We start from the raw sequence: 21750 nt of genomic DNA on the forward strand, positions 1-21750 counted from the left end.
GGAACAGCTTTAAAAAGCCTTATGCGGCGCTGCTAGGATAGTGAATTTACTAGCTGTATTGCTCACAAGGACTGACACAGTTTGGCAAGAGATTTGCTTCCCTGGGCTCAGCCAGGCTGTACACAAAGCTACCTGCCGTTGACAGAAAAGCCCTTCACTGGGTGGAGTGAGATACCTTGTTTGCTGTGGAAGGTTAACTCGATAAGAATTTTGGCAGTGGTTTTGTCAGTTCAATTTTTTAAGCTCTCTCTCAAACCTGATGGTACTACAGTGTCCAAACACCGCTGGCTCTGAACTCCTTTGGCATCTCATGAACCCATACCTTAAAAATGGAAAGCAACATGGCAATCTGTGGTGGTTACCCCTGCTCTGAGCACAGGAGGAGCAAACACTAAACAGTCCCTGTAACAATACCACATCATCTACGTCAGTGCGAGCCACCTTCAGAAATAATGTGAAAACTTACCAAGAAGTTTTGACTGGAAAAATCAATGTAAAGACAACTTTCATGTTCCTCCTTCACCTTACTGCAGCCTCCACTTTAAAAAGTCCCCAGCTACATGTTGTTAGATGTCTCCGAGTCTCTTCGCAGTTTATTTCAAGAAATTAGCTCCTAGTTCAAGAAGCAATTATGCCTTTGTAAGACAGCATATAGCATTTTTTACTGTGCAAGAACAATAGCTCTGTAGAGGAACTGGCTCATGAAGCATCTTTGTATCATGCTACCCATTTCCAGCTCTAGGTCTATTGCAATTCCCTTGATGAATCCCGCTGCCAAAAATTATGTGAAAGGAAACAAATCTCAGGATACCATTTAAAGTCACTGCCATGGAAAATAGAAAGCGTCTGGGCTAATGGGGGATGCTTGCCTAGACAGATTTCAGGAAATACTACTTTGCAGCCAGCCTTAGGCCTTTCATATCTCAGGAACCTGGCAAATTATTCTCTCAATAAAGGAGTGGAAAGTATTAGAGAAAGACCCCAAGAAAGCATGTTTCCAGGATGACCGAAAATGGCCTTCTCCATAAATAATGTAAAGAACGTTTGAAGTTATTTATTACTGTATCTTCCCGCTTGGAAAACTGCGCTCATCCTCAGAAATACCCAGATAACCAAAGCAAACCCCTAAAGGAAGAATGTGCCCAAAGATACTCCACACCGTTGGTAAGACTCGAAACTGGAAGGGGTTCTTTCAAGCTTGAACAATTACCACACAGCTGTACCTCTACAACAGGTGCTTTTAACAAGAGCAAAACAGTTTGCAAACATTGGTGGAATGCCCCTCGGGGCGAGATGGTTCTTTAGAGCTCCCTAGATTAAAAAAAAAAAAAAAGAGAGAGAGAGAGAGAGAGACAGACACTGAAACTTTTATTGAGCTGTAGTGTAAAAAGAACTCCTAACTAATAATCTCTCTAACCCCCAGCTAGGTGGGAAGGATATATAGAGATACAAGGGAACAAGTATTTGAACTTCATACATAAGATGGAAAGAAACACCGACTTTCCCCCTTACATACAACCCCAAAATGTGCCAGTCCCATAATTCAGTATTACAGGACCATCCCTCTCCCTCGGCAATAGGTTAATAGTGCTCCAAGCCCAATTACTATCTCAACAGACACACTCTCCTGCAAAAACTCTGCTGCAGTCCTTACAGCTGTATTTACCATTGGAATTACTGCCCACATATCTTAACAACAAAGATACAAAGCCTGAGACCTCTCAGTAATTTACTGAGCTTTGGGCTCATTCTACTGAGCCCATTTTGAAGAACAAAAAGCTAGTTGAGTTACCAGTGGTTTAGCAGCTCCCTCTTCTCCAAAGCACTCAAGCAGACCCCTAGAAAGCCAGAAAAGAAATAGTAGCTCGAAATTGGTATCTGTGGCAGTCAGTAATGTAAATGTGCAGTGGAATACTTTGCGTGCCCACATCATATTTAGCAGAAATGCGTTGTTTCTGCTTAGTTTAAGGAAGTTTTTGTAAGATTGTTTCCATTTTACTGGGGAAATTGATCAGAAAATTCTGGAACAGGGTTCATTTAATTACTATTTAAAAGTGTATATACATTTTAGACACCTACAGCACACAACTCATGTTAACCGCTTTACATATTTTTACAACAGGAATACTTTGATTCTGAAATTCTAGAAAACAACATATCTGAAATCTCATATTCCTAATAACTGTAACAGCCCAAGCCTGGGCTGAGCTCTCCTGTCACCAGCAGCCGCCAGTGCCAGATGCTACAATATGGCCACGAGCTCCTATTTATAGTAAAAGTTGCCCTCGGGGAAAATCCACTCACGTGAGTATTATTTGCAGTAGACACTGGGTACTCTACACCTTGGAACTTAAGGGTTTGTCTCTTCTCTAGAATACCTGGAGGTGTTTCTGTGTTTCTTGTAAACAGATTTTACTACTAAAATTTTGAATATGCTTGCTCACCACGTGAATGTCGAGCTGTACTGAGAGATTTCAGTCTAAGGGCCAAGGCTGCCAATTGCCCTTGGTTAAACTTCAGAGCTAAAATACTAATATGTACTGGATCTATTGTGATTTACCTAAGTCTTGTTCTGTAAAATAAACTGCTTTTACATATATATTAAAAAAAAAAAAAAAGGCAAACCGGTACATCAGCAAACACTAGAGTTGCTAACTTACTGGTCATATCACTAGAACTGTTAACCTCTCCAGCACCTAGTTCTGAAAGATTTTACACAGTCTGGCTAGACCCAGACTCATAAAATTTCACACACCCACAGCACAGAAAGAGATTCTGGGCAGGGAAAAAAAAAACAAACCAAAACAAAAAACCAAACAAAACCAAACCAACCAACAACTAAACAAAATACATTTCCCCTGAAAAGCATGGTTTTATTTTTGAAACAGTGTAAGCTCGGATTAAATAGAATTTATGTCCTGGTAAATTTTCACAATAAGCCTGACAGAAATGCAAAATATATTCATAGTCAAAAAAAGAATGAGCATCAAAATCATCCTTAAATGTTCTGCTATACTGATGTCACTGCCAGAGTAGTTGGGCTTTTCTCTCTAAGTATGTATTATTCACAAAATATAGTAAGAGAATTTACTTTTTTTTTTTTAATGGTTGTTCTACACAATCTTCTCAGTAAGAGGACAAAGTGAAGACAGTCAGAAGTAATTCTGAGTCAGCCCTCAGAATATTTGGAAAATGTTCTGTTATTTAGAATATAAGCAGATAATAATATATCAATCCATAAACATAACCTTGCCCCAATGAAATTGATAAGGCTGTTGCCTTCAGGTTTACTGGAACCAGGAACAGCCTAAAACTCCAGAGTGCTTCTTTCCAGTCTCTAAAGACCCAGCTGTAATAAATAACGGTCTTTATTTTGTGTATTATCCAAAAGTTTCACCAGTAACTGATAAGACTATACATAGTGAGAATTAACTAAAGACTTATCCCCATTTGGAAAATGAAAGCAGCCCTTAGGCAACATGCCTAGAGGGCATCTGTATTAGTCTTCAAAAAATAATTGGCTCTCCTACGCAAGAGCCCGGTCTCCCACCCACACCCAGAGTCTCAGTCAGAACCATCAGCCGCCTCCTGGGATTTTATACCTGTGGGTCCGCCAAAAAGAAATTAACCGCAAATTCACTAGTTACCGGTTGACAGTTCACATCAAAAAGTGAAACAGCACTACATAAACAGAGCAAGGTAAGAGCAGACAGAGTGACATGTCTTTTTTAAAATTTCACATCCAGTTTGGCACGGAACGATGCAGGTGAAGAGGGAAGAAGAGACCTTGCCAGTACTGACTCTCACTCCTTTCAACAGAGGGGAGATCCCCACGTTTCTGCCCCAGGGTCTGCACTGCAGCTGTCGAATTAACCACCAGTCTCTATACAAATCCATCACTAACAAATGTCTTAACAGGGTTGGAAAAGGCAAGGCAATTATACAGAGCAGTCCTAGTGCCCCTTCCCCACCAAGGGGTCTGATCCCAGCATTAAGCTTATTTAGAAAATAAGATGACACAGACATCACTGAAATGTTTCATCTCTTAGAAAAGATGATTAAAAAAAGGAAACACCTTTGCAGTAAACAGCAGAGAGATGTGTGAGCAGCTGTGATCAGTGTCTTTAAAAGCTGTGTGCTAGAGTTAAAGCACTGGATTTCAGGTAATGTCCAGGAGCATGTCCTGACTCCATACGGACACAAAAAGACCCATCAATATTCTGTGAAAACTGTGAGGCCTAAATTACTGCAGATACACTATTAACCACCTAAATTGCTAAATTGTATCACTGCAGTTAAAAGGAATATCCCACCACATAGAATTAAGCCCATCAGTCAGAGATCTCCCTTTACAGAGCAACCCAAGGGCCGATCATTTGTAGGCAATAAATTTAAAGACAGCGGGTGGGAGGAGAGCTTTACCACACTGTTAGAGGTGTTTCAAGAAGCGCGTAACTCTTACTAATAAAGCATACCGTATTTGCATCCAAGTCGCAAACTCTACCCTTTGAAACGATTTTGCAGGTTACCTCTTCACTACGCCAGCCAGGACGCGGACTGCATCGCTTTCGAGCGTAGTCATTACCCGCTCGTGCAACAACACTTATTTTACAGCCACAAAAACTACCTGTTTCCACGCGAACTAACCCCCCGAGGAGGCCCTGGGTAATTTCTAGGCCCCGGCGCAGAAGCCCGAGCAAAGCCTCTCCCCGCACCGAGTCCCCACGCAGGACAGCAAACCCGAGCCGCCAACCGAAACCCCACCGAGGGGTTTCGTGACCCCCCCACGGCCGCCCTGCTCCGGCGGCCCACCCGACTCGAGTGGGCAGGGAAAGGTCTCCCTTTCCTGCCCGCCCGTGTTGTGCTTGGCACCTCTCGGCGGATCCAGTTTTGTTGCGGTTAGAGCATGACAAATTTCACCAGAAACCCTACACCTCTCTTGGCAGCGGCCAAAACTTCACGTTTTCTCTTCCCCCCCCCCCCCCCCCTTCCCCGCCTTCCTCCACGTTTCTGAGGTCGCTCCCCGGGGATGGCCAGCCGCCTGCCCGCCTCAAGCGGAATGGCGCCTTTCCCCCCCTCACCCACCCGCGGCATCCCCCGGCCCCACACCCGCCCCGAGGTCGGGGGGGGGGGGGGGGGGGGGGCCGCTGATCACGACCGGGCGAAGCCCCCAGGAAGGCGGCGACAACGAAGACGACGGGGCCGAGCTGGGGGCTGCCCGGGGCGGGGGGGGGGGGGGGGAAAGACACGACCGCGCTGTGAGGGGGCCGCCCTGAGGGGAGGGGGGGGGGCTCGGCCCAGCCCTGAGGAGAGGCGGCCCCCGGGAGGGGAGGCAGCCGTTGAGGAGGCAGCGCGGCGGTCCCGACGTGGCGGCCCCGGCGAGGTGTGTGTGTGTGTGTGTGTGGGGCGGGGAGGGGGGGGGAAAGGCTCCCGCCCAACGCCCGCCTGAGGGGGCCCGGACCGGGAAGAACACCTCCGCGCTCCGCGCTCCCGCGGCGGGGCGGGGGGACGGACCCCGGGGGCCAGCGGTACGCGCGGGGCTGAGGAGAGCGGGGGAACCGCGGCGAGCGGCCCCGCTGCAGCACGGGCGGCTGCCGACAGGGGAAGGGGGGCTACCTCCCGCTCGCCCGCCCGCCCTTCTCCGGGGCAGGGCGGGCGGCGGAGGTCGGCAGGAAACTCGGCGCAAGAAGTTTGGGTCGGGGGAAGGAGGGCGGCCCCGTCCCGCTTACCTGAAGACGCAGTCGTCCCGGGCGTCCCTAGCCGGAGAGATCAGTCCGTGCTTCTTGTTGAAGAGCTTCTGGAACAGGGTAGGCGGCATCTTGGGGCGCCGCCGCTGAGCCCCCGCCGCCAAGGCGCTGGGCTCCGCGCAGCGCCGTCCCCTCGCCGCGGCTAGTTCCGCCCGCCCGACTCCATTCGGTGTCACAGTCATATGACAGAAATTAGTCACTCGGCTCTGCCAGAAAGGGGAGGGAGGGCGGGCCGGCGGGGCGGGGCGCTGCGCGGGCTTCTGGGCGCTGACTGGCTGCCGCGGCGGTCCGGCGGATGGAGCGACGGCCTGAAGCCCCGCCCTCCCCGGCGGGGGAACCGCCGAGCGGCGTCCGATGGGGAGAGCGGGGCCCCGCCGCGGCGATCAGGGCCGGAGCCGGCGGGACGGGGCCGGGGGTCCCGCCAGCCCCGGTCGCCCGGGCAGCTCCTGCGGGCGCAGCCTGCCCGCACCGCCGCGGGTCTCTGTCGGGAAGCCGGGACGGCGCGAAGCGGGGCCGAGGTGTTTCCCCCAGAGGCTGGACAGGGAGAGGTGGGGGGGAGGGGGGTGACACCACGCCGCTGATTTGTTTGCCTTCTTCCGAGAGACGTGGAGAGAAAAGCAGCAGAAGTGCAAAAAGAGGGTCACGATCCAGGCGTCGAGTCTTTCTTGTTGCTGTACCCCAGCGCTTTAGGGGCTCTGCGTGCAGCGTTGCAGCAGAGACGGGTGATGACTTCTTTTACCCCTAAACCTAGAAAAATCCAGCTCCTGCCCCTTCCTGCCCCGTACCTGAAGTGATTCTCCCAGAGCAGTAACAGAAATAGCACAGCGCAGATGCGCTCGATTCAAAACCTACAGGGAAGGTGGACCGCCCGCATTTGCAAGCGGAGGAAGCCATCATTACAAATAAAACATCCATCTACAAAGTAGTATTTAGGACACAATACCCAGCAGGTGAATCCAGAACAAGTATATAAGCAAAAAGTGTGACAGGCTTCATAAAAATCAAAAGGATCCGTGGATTTTTGCAAAACTCTTTATTAGTAAATGTTTAAATGAAATGGAAACACTGTTTACAGTTAACAGTCTCTTTCAATGGCTCACTGTTCAGATACAACACTACTAGGAAGTTTAATTAAGGACTGACAAAACTGACTCATCTGCTTTCCCTAGAAACTGGAATTAAACTAAAACAGTGTATGATGTAAGATTAAATTAAGTAGATTACTTTTAAAAGGCGTAATTTAGTACATGTGTAAAATATCTATACAATTCCTCACAACCAGCCATCTGTAGGAACTTTGTTCTTCATCTACTATACGTTGAAGATAATTCTAATAGAAAATAGGAATTGATGTTTAGATGCATCTTTTTCCCCTTGTTCTGTAGGGAAGATAGATACGCCTGCCTGCCATAGATTTACAGATGACAGACCCTTACATCCTTTCACCATGTGAAAGCCTCCTAGCTTCAAGATGGGCATATAAATACAGTCTCAAATACAAAAAGTCCTCAGGGAACACTATGAAATAATAGAATTTTGGCCAGGACATACAACTCGGCTTTCCATAGTTTCACAATTTAAGGCAATGAAGATTTAGCTAATCTCAAGTGCATTGCGATTCAACCTGATGGAGTCCCTTTAAAAGCAAATAGTAACCTGTTCCAAAACTCCTAAATTAACAGCAAGTGATGCCGATAGGCTTGATTGACATTCCTTAAATCGAGGGAGCGGAGGATGGACAGTAAGAGAAAAGGGGATAAATACATGTTTAATCATCCATTTTCCTGTAAAAGCCTCCCTGTAGGCAAATCTTCATACCTACACAAAGAACGTGAATTTCAACTTGTGTGTCCATTCAGTATGCATTGCCTTGGGCCCCAAACCTCTGCTTTCAGTGTTTAGAGATTATAAATCAAAACAGAACTACTTGCATGTAAGCTCTTAGTACACCTACCCCTATACCACTCCGGTGCAAGAAGCAAACATCTTCCATCATCTCCGAGCACTCTAAGTCAAAGTCTCCTAGAACCACACTTCAGATAATGCAAATAACCGAACAGTGTAAATGAAAAACCTCTAACAGATTTATGTATAATACATTTACTAAACACGCATCTGCGATGCACAATTCCTAGCGATAAAGTATTATCACAGTTCTTGCATGGACTGACTCACTGTAAGCGATTCCATTCAAGCCATTAAGACTTCATCATGTCTAGGATGTGACAGAGCAGCCCTACTGACACTGAACAGATTTCTCTCCCGAATCACTGCACAAATAAGCTCTTCTGTACTACCCGTTAACTGGCTGTGACCCATAACCTTTATCCACTAATATGGAAGAGCCAGTTTCCACTTTGAATGAAATTTTATGCAGTCATTCTTCAGTTTAAAACCAAAACAGGGGAAAATGCCTTCCCTTTGAGAAAAGCTGAACAAGAGCAGATATTGTTGCGGCCTCAAAATGAGTAAAATTTCCTTCCCTGGGGCAGAGAGCTAGCCTGGTAATTAATTACACTTTCCCTAAGAGTCAGACAAAAGAGGAAAATAAGAAGCAGCGCTTTCATAACTGAAGGACAAGAGAGATTGTGGTTCGTGGTATTTCTGTCCTCCTGTATAGCCTCATCACATCAAGAAAAACAAAAACAAAACTCGGCAATATTCAGGCTGCTACAGCCAAACTTCACAGTTACATGCCGTATTTTCTCCTCCTGTACTCTCCAGTTAGTTTGCCAGTATTAGCCTGTTTCTTGTATAGAAACTACAAAATGGTTTGGGGCAAAATAAGTGTTTTTCCCTAGGACTCCTAGAATAGCCTTACGATAAACACCTCTCTTATTCTGGACCATCCTTTACTTGAACAATCATCATAATCACAACTGACTACATAGATAACTTTCAATTTTGCTTAAAGCTACATCAAGGATCTCACCTCTATCTCCTAGGGGCTCTAGATTCTTGCATAATTACCAGTATTTGCAAGAACAAGGATATTGATAATTAGAAGCATACCCGAGAGGACTCCAAGGAGTTTTTGGCAGAACTCATTCTCCTAATGCTTAAAGGAAAAACAACTTAATGGCATAATTTTTAACCTTGAGCCATATAGTATGTTTATACAATACTTGTTCATAGACTAATCTAGCAGCATTTATTTGCACTTCCTTCTACCCCAGAGCAATGGGAAAAGGCTCAGGGTCTGAACTTTCTGAGGTATTTTCAAATGTAGTCAAACTAATTGAAGTTGTGGACTTCCTAAGTCTTCTTGACATGCTCTTTTTGGAAATGCAGAACTCCCTTCCAGGGCGTGAATGTTCTGGGTGATAATACTGAGAAACAAACTCAGACTTCAAGAGGATTGGAAAGCCACACTATCAGTTCAAAACATTGAAAAACTTCCTTTATGTCTACAGAAGAGTCTGAGTAATGAGTGTTGTAGTGAGAATGCTTTAAGGATCCAAACTACTTTACTTTGCAGTGAATTCAAGTGGAGAAAAGCTGTGCTCTTGTCAGTGTTCTGAGGCATTCAGCACACTGCCAAAGAATGACACTTATGGATTAACAATCCACAAGCTGAACTGGAAGCACTGGGAATCTAACTCATGTGCCACATAGTGTGAGCAGTAACCTCAAAATCCAGAATGCCAATATCCAGGTCTTGAGACAGTTCAGCTATAAAAGTTTTTTTTCCACCCTTGTATTCATGTAAGGCACCTACTTCCTCTGCGTAAGTCTGAAGCCACTAGAAGAAACAACCACCGAGATAGGTGATATCCCAAAATAATTGAGATGAAATGGGAAGGACTCCGAGATGACAGTGGCTGGGCAGTGGATGTGCCAAGAATGGTGACAGTGCTGACCATAAAAAGCTAGCTTGCAGTGATGGTAGGGTGAAGATGATCTATATTCATGTTTAGAAATCAGGTTACAGCAGAACCCAGAGTCCTGTACCTCCAAAGTTCTGCAGACCTAAGGATTCAGGGAGTTTAATGGTAGCATATTACTGACTTCTGAGTCCCTGAGAGTAGGTGAATGCTTTACATACCCATTTCCAGGATGCAGTTACCTTTATAAATAGTGTTAACACTTCTTAACTCAAGTAGAGGTCACATCTTTAGATGCTAATGCTACTAGAAAAATCTAGAAATCTTGACAGAGCAAGAGCCAGAAATAATTCCACTAATGCAATTTGGTCTGCTGTTCTTGAGGCACACTTTTCTAAAACCTAAACGAACTAAGAATCACCTTTATGGAATCCTTCCAGAACAATGCCCAGAATAAGATCTAGTTGCTTGTACAAAACAATTTAATATTAAGTACTGGAGTAAACTACTTACAAGCTTACTGCAAAGCATTACACTAAATTTCAAATAATTTATGTGCCAAAAGATTACGGCCGTTAATTACTGGTTAATAGTTCTGTTTCACCTCCCTGCCACAGTAGCAAGACAGTTATTTCTTCTGTTGACTCCTGCTGAAACCCAGAGGTCTCATCTGTGTTTACAGTAGATCCAATTTTTGGTACTCGTAATAATATCTGGGGAAAAAAGCGGTAAGTTAAACACTATCAGTAAAGTGGCACAATCTCAAGTGTAAGAGAAAGTTCATTGATCTGACGAGCTGTTTAGGTGTTCAATGGATATCTATGCCATCATTTGTTTGGAGGAATCAATCTTGTAGATCAACAGTGAGAAGAGAACAATAGTTTTGAGTGTATGTACATTCCTAGTGAAAAAGAGCATCATCTGAGAGACTCCTTGAGCAGAGACGAAAACATCCAGCATAGAAAAACACCACCACCACCTTTACGCAGTCTAATTCCTGATTCCCAGGCTCCTCTAGAAGAGCAGTAACAAAACCAAACTTTTGTTCTGACAACACTTGCTGATTTGAGATCTACTTCCCTACCAAGTACAACCTATGTTCTGTATTACCACAACTCTCTTGGGCACATGACTTAACATCCTTGTTCTTTGATCTGTACAGAAGCATCAGATGATTGCCATTAACACATACACACACACTTAAAAGCACTTCCCTGCATTCTACATGCTGTATGTAACTCAATCTGTAATAAAGTAGGAGAGTATTTGGACCTAAGAGACTGCAATTCCATTAAAAATTTGTGTATATTCAGTATTTTTGAAAGCTATTATGCTTATGCAGTATCTCTGTATTAAATTAATGCAGCATAAATGACAAATGTAACTTGCAGAAAACTTGCAGACATTGTCTAGAAAGAACTACTTCAAACTTAGGAAGACACATGCCATCCAGTGGCAGACTAAGAAACTTCAAGAGAGATCAGAAAGGGAGGAGATTCTACCTGTACAGGAGCGATGAGATTTGTACAGAGTTCTCATTTTTGTTTAACGAAAGTCTAGGAAGTGAGGAAAGGAGCTTCCCCTATGTTAAGGGTCTCAGGAGAAAAAAAAGCAGAAACCTTTAGAGAGAAACTGAAAATCTTTAAAGAAAAACATACCCTATTACTACTCGAACTACTTTCAGGGGGAAAAAATACTGGATGGCAAAGAGCTCAGTTTAGCTGAGCAAGATATAAAACACACCAATGGCTGAAAGCTGAAGTCAGACATATTCACCGTAGAAATAAGGCACAGAATAATAATTTACTAAACAAGCTGGTATCTCTTCTAGGGAGTCTCCATACAAGCAGTATGAGTGAAGCTCAAAGTTGTGTTCAGGAGCAACTGCAAGGGGTGCAGATATTCCCAGAGTTACCGCTTAGCACCTTCTGGCCTTAATGATCTAGCCTATGAAATGGCTAGATTGTATTAATTCCTATGATAAAGACCCTTGGAGGAGACAACATTAGCGTACTTTGTTAGTGAAGTACTGTTGCATGAGAACACTGTTAAGTCAGAAATTTGAAGTTTTCAGCGTCTTTTACTCTTTAGCCTTGTGATTTTTCCAAATAGCCAGACTTTAAAGAAAACAAACCACAAACAAAAAACAAACCTTTAAACACTCAAATAGCCAGTTACCATCTGCACACTGAACCAATTCTGTATTTTATTACCTTCAGGCACTCCTTTGGGAAGCCAGAACGCTTCTGTGTTAACTGGAATTTGGTGAAGCCTGGAGTGCCTCTGGCATGGTGAAGTTCTGACAATGGAGCAGATTTCTTGTCTGCCACACAGAGGCTGAAAAGATTAATGATATTTTATTCACACAACTATTTCCATTGAAGAAATATTCTTCTAGCTTTCTTCTAGGGAAATTAGACATGATATGCAGATTTCAAGGGATGTCATTAGAAAACATTTAAGACTACTTGTGTACACTTAATATGCTATCGGAAAGGGTGATAGGAAGCTGCAAAGCTTAAACATTCTCTTCAGCTGTTTGTAATACTGTTAGGTTTAGATACATAGTACATTACATACTAGCATGCCAAAACTGGATTTCAAGAGTGCAATAAAATTAGAACATTAAAAATATTATTTTCCTCTGGACTTAGAGGAATTTTTTTTTTTCCGAGCTCAGAAACGCAGGAACAATTTCTTCTGAATTTACATATAGACCTGTGGTGTTCAGGAATAGGTCTTCCCCAGGTGAGGCTTTGCACACTGGTGACGAGCTAAGCTACAGCTCCGTCAAAATACAAAACATACAGCATAACTGCCCAATTAAATAATAGACAATAATTAAAATTGGCCAACACCTGTTGGCTCACACAAAAGATGTTCTATTGCTTCAAAAATATGATTTAGGACTCCAGTGATTCCTGTCTCCAGCCTCCAAAAAGACCCTGATGTTCTCTATTTATTAATCTAGTATCCATAAACTCAAGTATGCTTGCAACAACACTAGGAAAGCCCAGTATGTTTTCCTGCGAAATAATGTGGTGCAAAATTAAGCAGTCTTTCTACTCTAACAGTTTCCCTTTTTCTCAAAAATTTTACAGTTTGCCGATTCGGTTGGGAGCTATGGCATGAAAGCAACAGAGACGTCACTTCTATTCCTCCAGAGAGAAGTGGTAGTACTGTACTGATAAAGAAATCAAACTGGCATTTTAAATATCAAGTTTATTTGTATCGAAGGGGTAACGCAAGTAAGGCTACTAGGTGCTGTTTTTACATTAGAAGATGTTGTAAAAATACAAAACAGATACCTAGGTTTTTTGTTGTAGTTTTTTAACTGTCTAGCTAATAGAATTTAACAAGTAGTTTGTTGTGCAATTTGTATTGTAGCCTGAGGATAGCCAGAATTGGACTGTGCCATGAAGAATGATTTATTTGGTTTTAGACAAAATCTAGCTCTGCAGGCTGAGAATAACCAAGATTTTTTAGGGCTTTCTTTTCCTCTATGATCAGTATGGTGGAAATCATTTGCAAACAAAACCAGAGAAGAATTCAGTATCAGTTTCAAATTCTTTGCTGTTTCTTGTTAGTCCTACAGTATTCCCCTAGTACACAGTACTATTTATAAGAACTCCATTTATAATTGCTGGTAGTTTTTCGGGTTTAAGTATTGAATTCCTGTCATTCACTGTTTTTTGGTCTTACACTCTCCAAGACAAAGAATCAGTATACTGCAGCAGAGAACACACACATTTCAGGTTCCCTTCACAACTAGGGGATTAAGCACTTCCTACCACTTCTCATATTTAATTAAAACTTCTGTCATGATTCAAAACTCTTACTTTAATTTTATGCCTTTACTAATTAGCAAGGCACAATGGCAATACTTACCACCACAGCATCTGTCTGTTTGGATGGCAGTACTTCTGCTGTCAACAACCCCACCGATTTGGCTGCAGTGTTTCCTGGGGCATCAAGCTGACTGAATGATGATGTACCTTCTTCTAATGCATTAGAATTTTTTTCTTTTTTCTTACACTTCAGCATTTTGGGTTTAGCAGTTTGATTGTCAGGCTAAAGGGTAAAACAATTACATTTCGTGTTATAAAGTGAATCTCTATAGTCTGGTAAGCACTAACAAAGAAGATTCCCACAGTCCTACTCGAGCTCTACACAACTGGTTTGGTACCACTGATACAGTCAGTCTGAAAAACAGTAAGCTTAGGGGGTACCCATGACTATTACTGCTATCCAGAGGCAGAGGCAAGCTACTGGCTCCCTGCCATTGCCTGCAGGCAGCCCTTTCAAGGGAATTACTATGCTTTGAGGTGGAGTCTTCCACCTGTACAAGGAAGGAGCAAGTCACCTGTGTTACAACCTGGCTGATTTATTAAGGATCTTTCACCTTTCTTTCCGGTCCTAACGGTGAAGAACAGCGCATACCAGTTTTTAGGTCTGGAGTTCTCTCTCTTCCAGCTGTAATTTTACAGACTTTTTTTCCTGTGATAAATTTCCAACAAATTAATTAACTTTGAGACAAAGACCACAGCTAGTCTCCAACCCATGTCTCACAGGATGGTTTTCAAAGAGGGATCATTCCAAAGCCACCCATGTAAACAGACTTCCTGCCTTCAATAAAATCCTCATCTCCCTTTCCCCACCAACAGGGCTGCTTTACTCCTCTCCCTTTCCTTGAGGAAACAAGGTTGCTTATTAATCTAATGTCCACCTGGCTGTTTACTGCTAGACACACATACTGTGGGAGCAGAGGAACTGCATAATCACAGCAGTCTTTGCCACTGGCAACTTCTGCTGCTACTACAGTCCAAATTAAGCAGGGGAACATTATGTGGTACCTGGGCCATAGCCAGAATTGCATCAGTCACAGTTCAGAACTGTAGTTACATGAGGGACTCCTAATAGCATTTGTGAAGCTGCTGTGAAGTAAGTTCAAGTAAGGAGCATGACACAAACAGTTTTGTTCCTGGATAAGTTAAATAAGAAATGCTCACTTTCATTGAGCATCACAGGTGATGAAATGGAAAAAAGCAGGGTCTGGGTTTTTTGGGTTTTTTTTGTTTGTTTGGTTTTTTTTTCTTCTCCTAACACGTTAATTAGAACCAAGTCTTATCTACAGGGAAGATTTTCAATTCACGCTTTCCTTTCTAGACACAATTGAGCTTAGCCTGTGCCAGGGGGACAAATGACCCAGTGGAAGCCTAGTTCTGATATTCTGCCATCATTTAAGTTTGGTTAGGATATTCTGTTGTCTCACAGCTAGTACAACTGCTTCAGGTCATATTTTACCTGCCAGAGTAGTTGAAACACTTAATGCTGAAGAATTGTAATTGGAATTTGATGGTTTCTTTCTAGGAGAGGAAGGAAAAAAAAGTGAACAACTATTCTGAATAAATGGTAACATTCAAAAAAACCAATGTGTAAGGAAATCGTAGGAAAATATAGACCGAGCAAAAAGGGATAAAGTTTATTTTTAAAAATATTGTTACTGAGTTACTTCATCACACTTTACAGCTATTTAATAGTTCATCAAGTCACACAGCTTGTTCTGAAGTTACTTGCAATTTAAGACCCACAGAAGACATTCACTACAGTAAAGTACTCAGCATTGAAGCATACTAGGACAGAACATATTTAAGGAGTATGCAGCGGAAAATTAGGTTCACAAGAAAATTCAGGTTGAATTGTGTAGAGATCTATAACACTGTAGGATTGGTATAAATGAGTTATGAATGGAAATGTCTGCATGTAAGACTAAACAGCAGCAAAAGGGTTAAAAGAAATGATACTGTTCCTAGAAAAACACTCATGTTACTCAGATTTTTATGTCAGGACCTGAAGGCAGTACTACGACAAGGCCAACTATAGAAGACCCTTCATTGTGATAAAACCACACCACAGATGACTCGTTAGGATGCCACGTTTTCTTGCTGACAACAGGAGGGTGGCAATAGGGTCACAGCATATCACATAGACCATTCTGCTTCCTCCTAGACATGTATTCCAAATAAGAAAAAACTGACAATGGGCAGCAACCTGGCCCAAGATTTATGAAGACTGAAGTCAGCAAGATTCTGAAGCAAAAGGGTGCCCCATATAAGCTGATGATTCCTAAAGAACATAAAATATCTGCCCAAAACCTAATTTTGTCCCGGGCAAGCACAGAACACCAGAGACTTGACCACAGGTACCCTTCATACTCTGTACTGCAGAGGCAACCCTGGCCAGACTGCCTGGGCACATGCATCCTGCTGCCTGTGACTGAATGAAATCCAACAGAGTTAAGTGCAATTGGATAACAGCAACTTATTTAGGGATTTTGTAAATAAACGTCACCTTCCTCTTCCACAAAATCCTTCACTGAGTTTTCTTACATTCATTTCCCTACAGCTGCAAGACCAAAACAAAAGTCTGTAAGGCAAACTCTTACAAGACTTAATGCACCAATTTCAAAGTTAGTGAGGACGCAGGTAGCTGAAACTCAACAGAAGTGTTTGCAGGATCAGAGGCTTATTCGTACTAGCCTTTCTTTTAAATATCATTCAAAAGAGAAAAACCTGAACATTTAGATGCATCAAAGAGTCTGATTTGCAGATTACCTTCTAGTGTATTGGTCTCGAAAATCCTCCCGCACAGGTTCTAAAAAACATAAAAGCTAAACTTTAAAAGCTAAGCAGACCAGACAATATTTTAGTGCACACTAAAGTATAAAGCAAGACATTAGAAGCAAACACAGACCACTAACAGGGAGCTGTTCCCTGTCATGCAGGCACGCCATCATTACATATTTTATACAGGTTCCGTGCACTAGAGTTAAATTTCTTTATGCGTATGTTCTGAAGCATTGTAGAAAAGACTTACCTAATATTGCTGAAAGATTTGAGATCTGCGGCATCTTATCTATGGTCACTGCTTTGCTGGAGTCCAGGAGAGTAGAGTTCTTGTACTTGCCAGAGGCCTCAGAGTAAAAATTACTTCTTTCTGGACAAAAAAGATGTAAGTGCAAGCTTCTGGCACTGAAATTCATTGAGTTATTAAATTTGTGACCAAACTGAAAGCAATCACATTTGCAAGACAGGAACTTTAAAGCAAAGTGAAAGCATTGTCTTGGCTCAAACAGCTGCAGAAAAGTTTGGGAGGAATTTGGCTCGAAACATGTTTGTTGGTCATCCCCAATAAACAGCTCATGTCAACAGGGAATACTTTAAATTTACAGTATGATTCAAATTACACCAGGACCTGATTCACACTGGACTGGAGGACCAGATATACAGATCCCATGTTAAGCACAGGTTGGCTTATAGCAAAGATCTGACCTGGTGAGTCACACCAAGAAAGACCACTAGTCTTTCTATTGTAAATAGTTGGCCCACATTTTCTACATCAAATAAAGCTCAAAAAACCCCAGAAGTCTCACCTGAGCCATCATCTCTGAATGTTTCAGGGGATGGGCAACTGTTCAGGCTGTCACTAGTATCTGCATTATAATCTGCAGTTGAATCTGCATCTAAACACTCTAGGAGAAAGGTTGAAACACCTGTGGGAAGAGTCATTCCTGTACCTAGAGAAAGAGATAAAAAAGGCAGCTACCAAAAAAAAGTATCATCTTGTACAAAGCATCAGGATTTCCTTATCTAAGTCTCATTCCTGTGACGAGCTAAATATTGTCAAGTCAGTATCTTATACTGCTTCATAATACAATTAAAGAAACAAATAAACAAAGGGCATCCTGAAGCCCCATTTACACTACTATAAGCTAACAGAAGACACCTTCCATGCCCTAGGCTTACTAGAAATACCTGAAGTATTTAGCCTTTGATAAGGTAATTCTTAGTCAGGTTTGTTTTCAGAAGGACAAACTATTTAGGCACAAGCTTTTAAAAATGCAGATTTGAGTGAATTGAAGAACTCACACCAGCAACTATTTCTGTCAATGATAAAACCAAGTTCGTGTGGTTTTCAACAGGCTGGACTCAAGACTGTCTCAGGTCTTGTAGGTCTCCTATCCTGTTTGTGCTGCTGACAATCAATTCATGTGAACCAAGCCACATGCTGGAATAAGAGGCAGAAGTCTAGCCAGTGGTCTCAAAACCTGTACTTTCTAATATCATGTGGTCAGAACAACTACAAGAACAGCACACCAGTACTTTTATAGAAATACAATTAAAATTATGTAATTAATTTCACATTTAGCTTTATACAGATACAAAAATATATAATAATATAATGTATTGCCATTATACTCACTTGAAGTTAATTCAGCATTTTTCAAACTTTCTTTACTTTCAGAGTTGATTATCAGGGATTCCTAAAATCAAATGACCAATACAAACAACCTGAGAAAATTGGATGTAGACAAAGAAATGCAATTAAATGTATTCCTACATTAGTAGATGCTCAGAAACTTACTGTCTGGTACTTTACCACTTAAACTTGCTATTCAGTGTAATTTGTATCAGGGTTTTTCATGCATCATTAACAAATCTGCAATCTGATTTATAGTTCTAAAATTCATAATGAATACCCAATCATTTGATCCTACAATCTTTGCTGGATGAGACTTCCAGTGAAGCCTACTGACATCAACTGAAGTTATGCATAAGATAGCAGTGGAGTAATGAATTTCCTTGTCTTTTTCCTTTTTTTTTTTTTTTTTTTTTGAGAGAGAGAGAGAGAGAGGCGCAATTCATGCTGCTCACTTTCAGAATCCTAGACAATTTCTATAAATACAAACAATTATGTTGTGTACATAGTGTATTCTATGAAACTAAGCATTTGCAGGAAACGTAAATAATTGCTGGCCTCTAAACAAGAGCTAACATTTTAAAGAAAAAAGTTTTACACGAATATCACTGGAGTCCTTTGCTGTAGCTGATTTCAGTTCAAACACACCTGTTGAACTATCTTCTCGCCACTGCAGTATTAACTGTCCTGTAACACTTCTGCTCAGCTATCTCAAAATACTTTGTTCCAGTTTTACTAAGGTGAGGAAGAGCGCAACAGTGACTTGCCAAAGGTCTGTGTCTAAACTAGAAGTGAGCAATTCTCTGGAATCACACTCTAATGAGATATCTTCCACACAACACAACTGCTATGACCTTTTCTCATTAAGGATAATTAGTATTGATGTTTTCCCATGCTACCAATAGCTCCAACAGCTTTTATTCTGGCCAAAGACACAAGCAAATGTCACCAAAATACAGGACCAAGTTCAGCCTCAAAAATGATCACACACACACATATAACTCACAGGAAATTCTACTTGATTAGAAAAAGAATTTAACATGTCACATTTCTTTATCCTCCATAAATTACTAGTAGATAAAGAGCAAGACAGCATTCTCACCTTCAGCAGCACAGTGCTTTCTTCTATTTTCTCTTCTTTTTTTCCAAAGTCTGTTGTTTCTTTGACATTCACTTGATTGCTGCAGTTGAAGAACAGAGCTGAGCTCAATACACAGAGCTACACTGTTCTAGAGGGACAAAAACTACAATATGTCTTCATGAGGTGCCAACAAACAGTCTGACAAGCATCAGTTTACTGATAATTCAGACTGCATATCTTCAAGAGACATCTCATGCAGGCAAAACAATATTAATGATTAGCTAGTGTTAATAATGGTGTATTTGAATGAGTTCTAACAGACCTTTGGCTACATGAACAGCTCACTTCAGTGACTTCAAAATGTTCTTTAATTTTTGGTAAGGTTTTCACACTGGACTTTCTCTTCAGGCCTAGAGAAGAATAAGTAGTTCAGTAGTTTTAGTTTTAACATTAGAATTTAGATGATTATTTCTAATAGGGCACCTTTAGCTGTTTCTCCTCTTCCATGCCCACAACAATTTTTGACCCTACTATCACAAACACTGTAAAGTCTGAATTTGCTTTATTATTTTTACCCAAGCTTTTTTTCAAGCAGTATATCAGCAAGACAAAAAAAAAAAAGCAGACTTCAAGAACTACTTCAGGTGTTTCAGAAACCTACTGATTAAAAGGAAAAAGAAAGTACCTTGGAAGTGACCTTTACCTAGGTTCAAAGCAGTCTGAGTCTAAATCAGTTTTAAATGGAGTTTATGAGGAGTATAATAGGAATTTCTACATAAACTGGTCCTCACTGTATATAATCCCAAAGGCCACGATGACACAATTACTTAGGAACCTGAAAATTTCAGGGATGTATTTTCTTGCCCTACAACCAATTTTATAAGTTGTTTAGCTTTGTGTTTTATTTTCAGTGGCCAGGAGCTAGAAACAGCCAAACTTTCTCAAGTTACGCTTTTATGACAGCAAGTTAAAAGAGCATCCATCCCCATGCTAGGAAATGGGTCTGAAGTACTGCATTCCCTCAGCACTGCAGAGAGCCCTTCAGCTGAAACTCCCTGGGAGTTCAGGACTGGACAATGTGTGAGCAGGACTCATCCCTTTCCCTCTTTCTTCCAAGCATATATAAGTAGGAAAAGCAAACAGTCCTCAGGGCTGCTAGTTGCACCCAGTTGTGTATGCAAGAGTACTAAACACCCACAAAAGCACAAGCCAGCAGAGCAGGATCAAGACAGAAGCTAATGTTCATCGTACCCTGTAACAGTAAAGTCTTACCTTTAAGTTACCAAGATCAGTGTGGGACCAAGACATCCCACACTGGTCTTCCCCATTTACTTTAGCAAGCCACACTATTAATGTCAGCCTTTACTTGAATCCCATACCTTTTCCTCAGAGAGCATTTTTTTTCTTTAAGGTCTCCAATTCTTAACTCTGAGATCTGCTAAACCGCATTCAACAACGAGGCTGTTCCTTTCGAGGCACAACTTTATGCTATTTTTCAAACCATCCTGTCAAAGGCGGGCAAGGGTTTTTCTTGCCATTGCTGAAGGAAATGATTGGGGGGGGGGGGGGGGGGGGGGCACCTTACAAAAGGAAAAACCCTTTTTATTACTAACAGCTAAAACAGAGGAAACAGCCCTGTTTCCAGATCAGCTGCCTACTTTCTCCATGCCATACGGGACATGGGTAACAACAAGCCGCTTCCCAAGCTCACACAGGACCACCTCGGCTGGACACAAAAGCTGAGAAACCCAATGCTAGACGGCTGGGGGGGGGGGGGGGTGGTGGTGTCGCTGAAGCCACATAAGATTTATCAGACCGCTATTGATAAGAACCTTCCCCGGAGGGTGGCTCAACCTGACCGGCATCCTTACACGCTCCTCAAATCGCCCTGAAAACACAAGTATTGGACAAAGCACAGCACACAGCCCCCTCCCGCCGCCCGCCTTCGCCCCTGGCCCAGACGCCTCCCCGCTGGTGCGGCCTCCCGGCCCGGCCCGGCCCGGTCCCCGCGGTCGTTCCAGCCCAGCACGGCGGGGCTCGCAGAACGCCGCCGGCGGGAAGAAAAGCGCTTACTGCCGGCCTCCGGCCCGCGGGGACCCGCGCTCCCAAAGAGAAGCCGCCGACACGACTGGGAGACGCCGTCCCGCCTGCCGGCCCTGCCCGGGGGAACGGCCGCCCCCGGTAGCGGGGACGAGCGGCGTTTCTTCCGCGGTGCCTTCCCGCCGTGGGCAGCGCTCTGCCAGCGGGACGGCTCCATTTCGGACCGCGTCTCCTCAGAGAGGCGGGAGGAGATAAACGAGGGCTGGGCTGCGGCTGCCCGCAGGGGACAACAACCGCCCGCTCCCCACGGGCAGCGTCCCCTCACGAACCGCCTCGTCCTCGCCGTTAAACCGGCGCCCACCCCGCCCCAGCCCGCATGCGCGGCGGCACCCACGGCCGCCCGCTAGGCGGCGCCATCACCCCGCGGCGCACGGCGGGCGGGGGCGCGGGGTTTTCCCGCCGCCCCCCTGCCGCCTCAGCCGCAGGGCTGGGAAGGTGCCGGGCCCTCGCCCCGCTGTGGGGGCTGCCCGCCGACGGATGGCTCCCTGGGGGGAGGCAGAGCGGCTGTAGGGACGGAGGGGAAGGGGGAGAGTTGATTTTCCTTGGGCCCAGACTGCCACCGGGCCCGCGGTCCTCAGGCGGGCCGGGGCCGAGGAGGCTGGAAGATGATGGCGGGCGGGCTGGGGGGGATGGCCGCGTCCCTGGAAGCGAGCGCCAGCCACCGGTTTCTGAGGCAAAATTAAAAGTGCACCGTTGCCCGTCAATAATCCTGCCTGGTCCTGCTCCCCTGCCGCTGGCC

The 21750-nt window shown here is 43.7% G+C and overlaps 2 protein-coding genes across 4 annotated transcripts in view; both read right to left on the reverse strand.

Annotated features, from left to right (window-relative positions):
- The window catches only part of FNIP1 (folliculin interacting protein 1), a 70969-nt gene extending 65057 nt beyond the window's left edge, over positions 1 to 5912 (reverse strand). For both annotated transcript variants that reach the window (XM_029998371.2, XM_029998368.2), the window contains exon 1: positions 5730 to 5912. In XM_029998371.2, coding sequence (XP_029854231.1) covers positions 5730 to 5818 — 89 coding nt within the window. In that variant the 5' untranslated portion in view covers positions 5819 to 5912. The remainder of the gene's footprint in view (positions 1 to 5729) is intronic.
- An 849-nt stretch (positions 5913 to 6761) lies between these two features.
- Positions 6762 to 21288, reverse strand: MEIKIN (meiotic kinetochore factor). 2 transcript variants are annotated; one of them, XM_029998311.1, is made up of 12 exons: positions 20985 to 21288; positions 19234 to 19321; positions 18933 to 19011; positions 17834 to 17894; positions 17004 to 17147; positions 16448 to 16567; positions 16186 to 16225; positions 14876 to 14937; positions 13974 to 14068; positions 13460 to 13642; positions 11785 to 11908; positions 6762 to 10284 (listed from the first exon to the last, which is right to left on the reverse strand). In XM_029998311.1, the coding sequence occupies exons 1-12, from the start codon at positions 21166 to 21168 to the stop codon at positions 10238 to 10240; spliced, it is 1227 nt and encodes a 408-aa protein (XP_029854171.1). In that variant the 5' UTR covers positions 21169 to 21288; the 3' UTR covers positions 6762 to 10237. The 2 variants fall into 2 exon arrangements, with proteins under 2 accessions (XP_029854171.1, XP_029854170.1); XM_029998310.1 differs by having other exon boundaries at positions 10217 to 11908.
- Between the last annotated feature and the right edge of the window lie 462 nt (positions 21289 to 21750).

This window comes from Aquila chrysaetos, chromosome 22, assembly GCF_900496995.4.
Source record: "Aquila chrysaetos chrysaetos chromosome 22, bAquChr1.4, whole genome shotgun sequence".
Lineage (NCBI taxonomy): Eukaryota > Metazoa > Chordata > Aves > Accipitriformes > Accipitridae > Aquila > Aquila chrysaetos.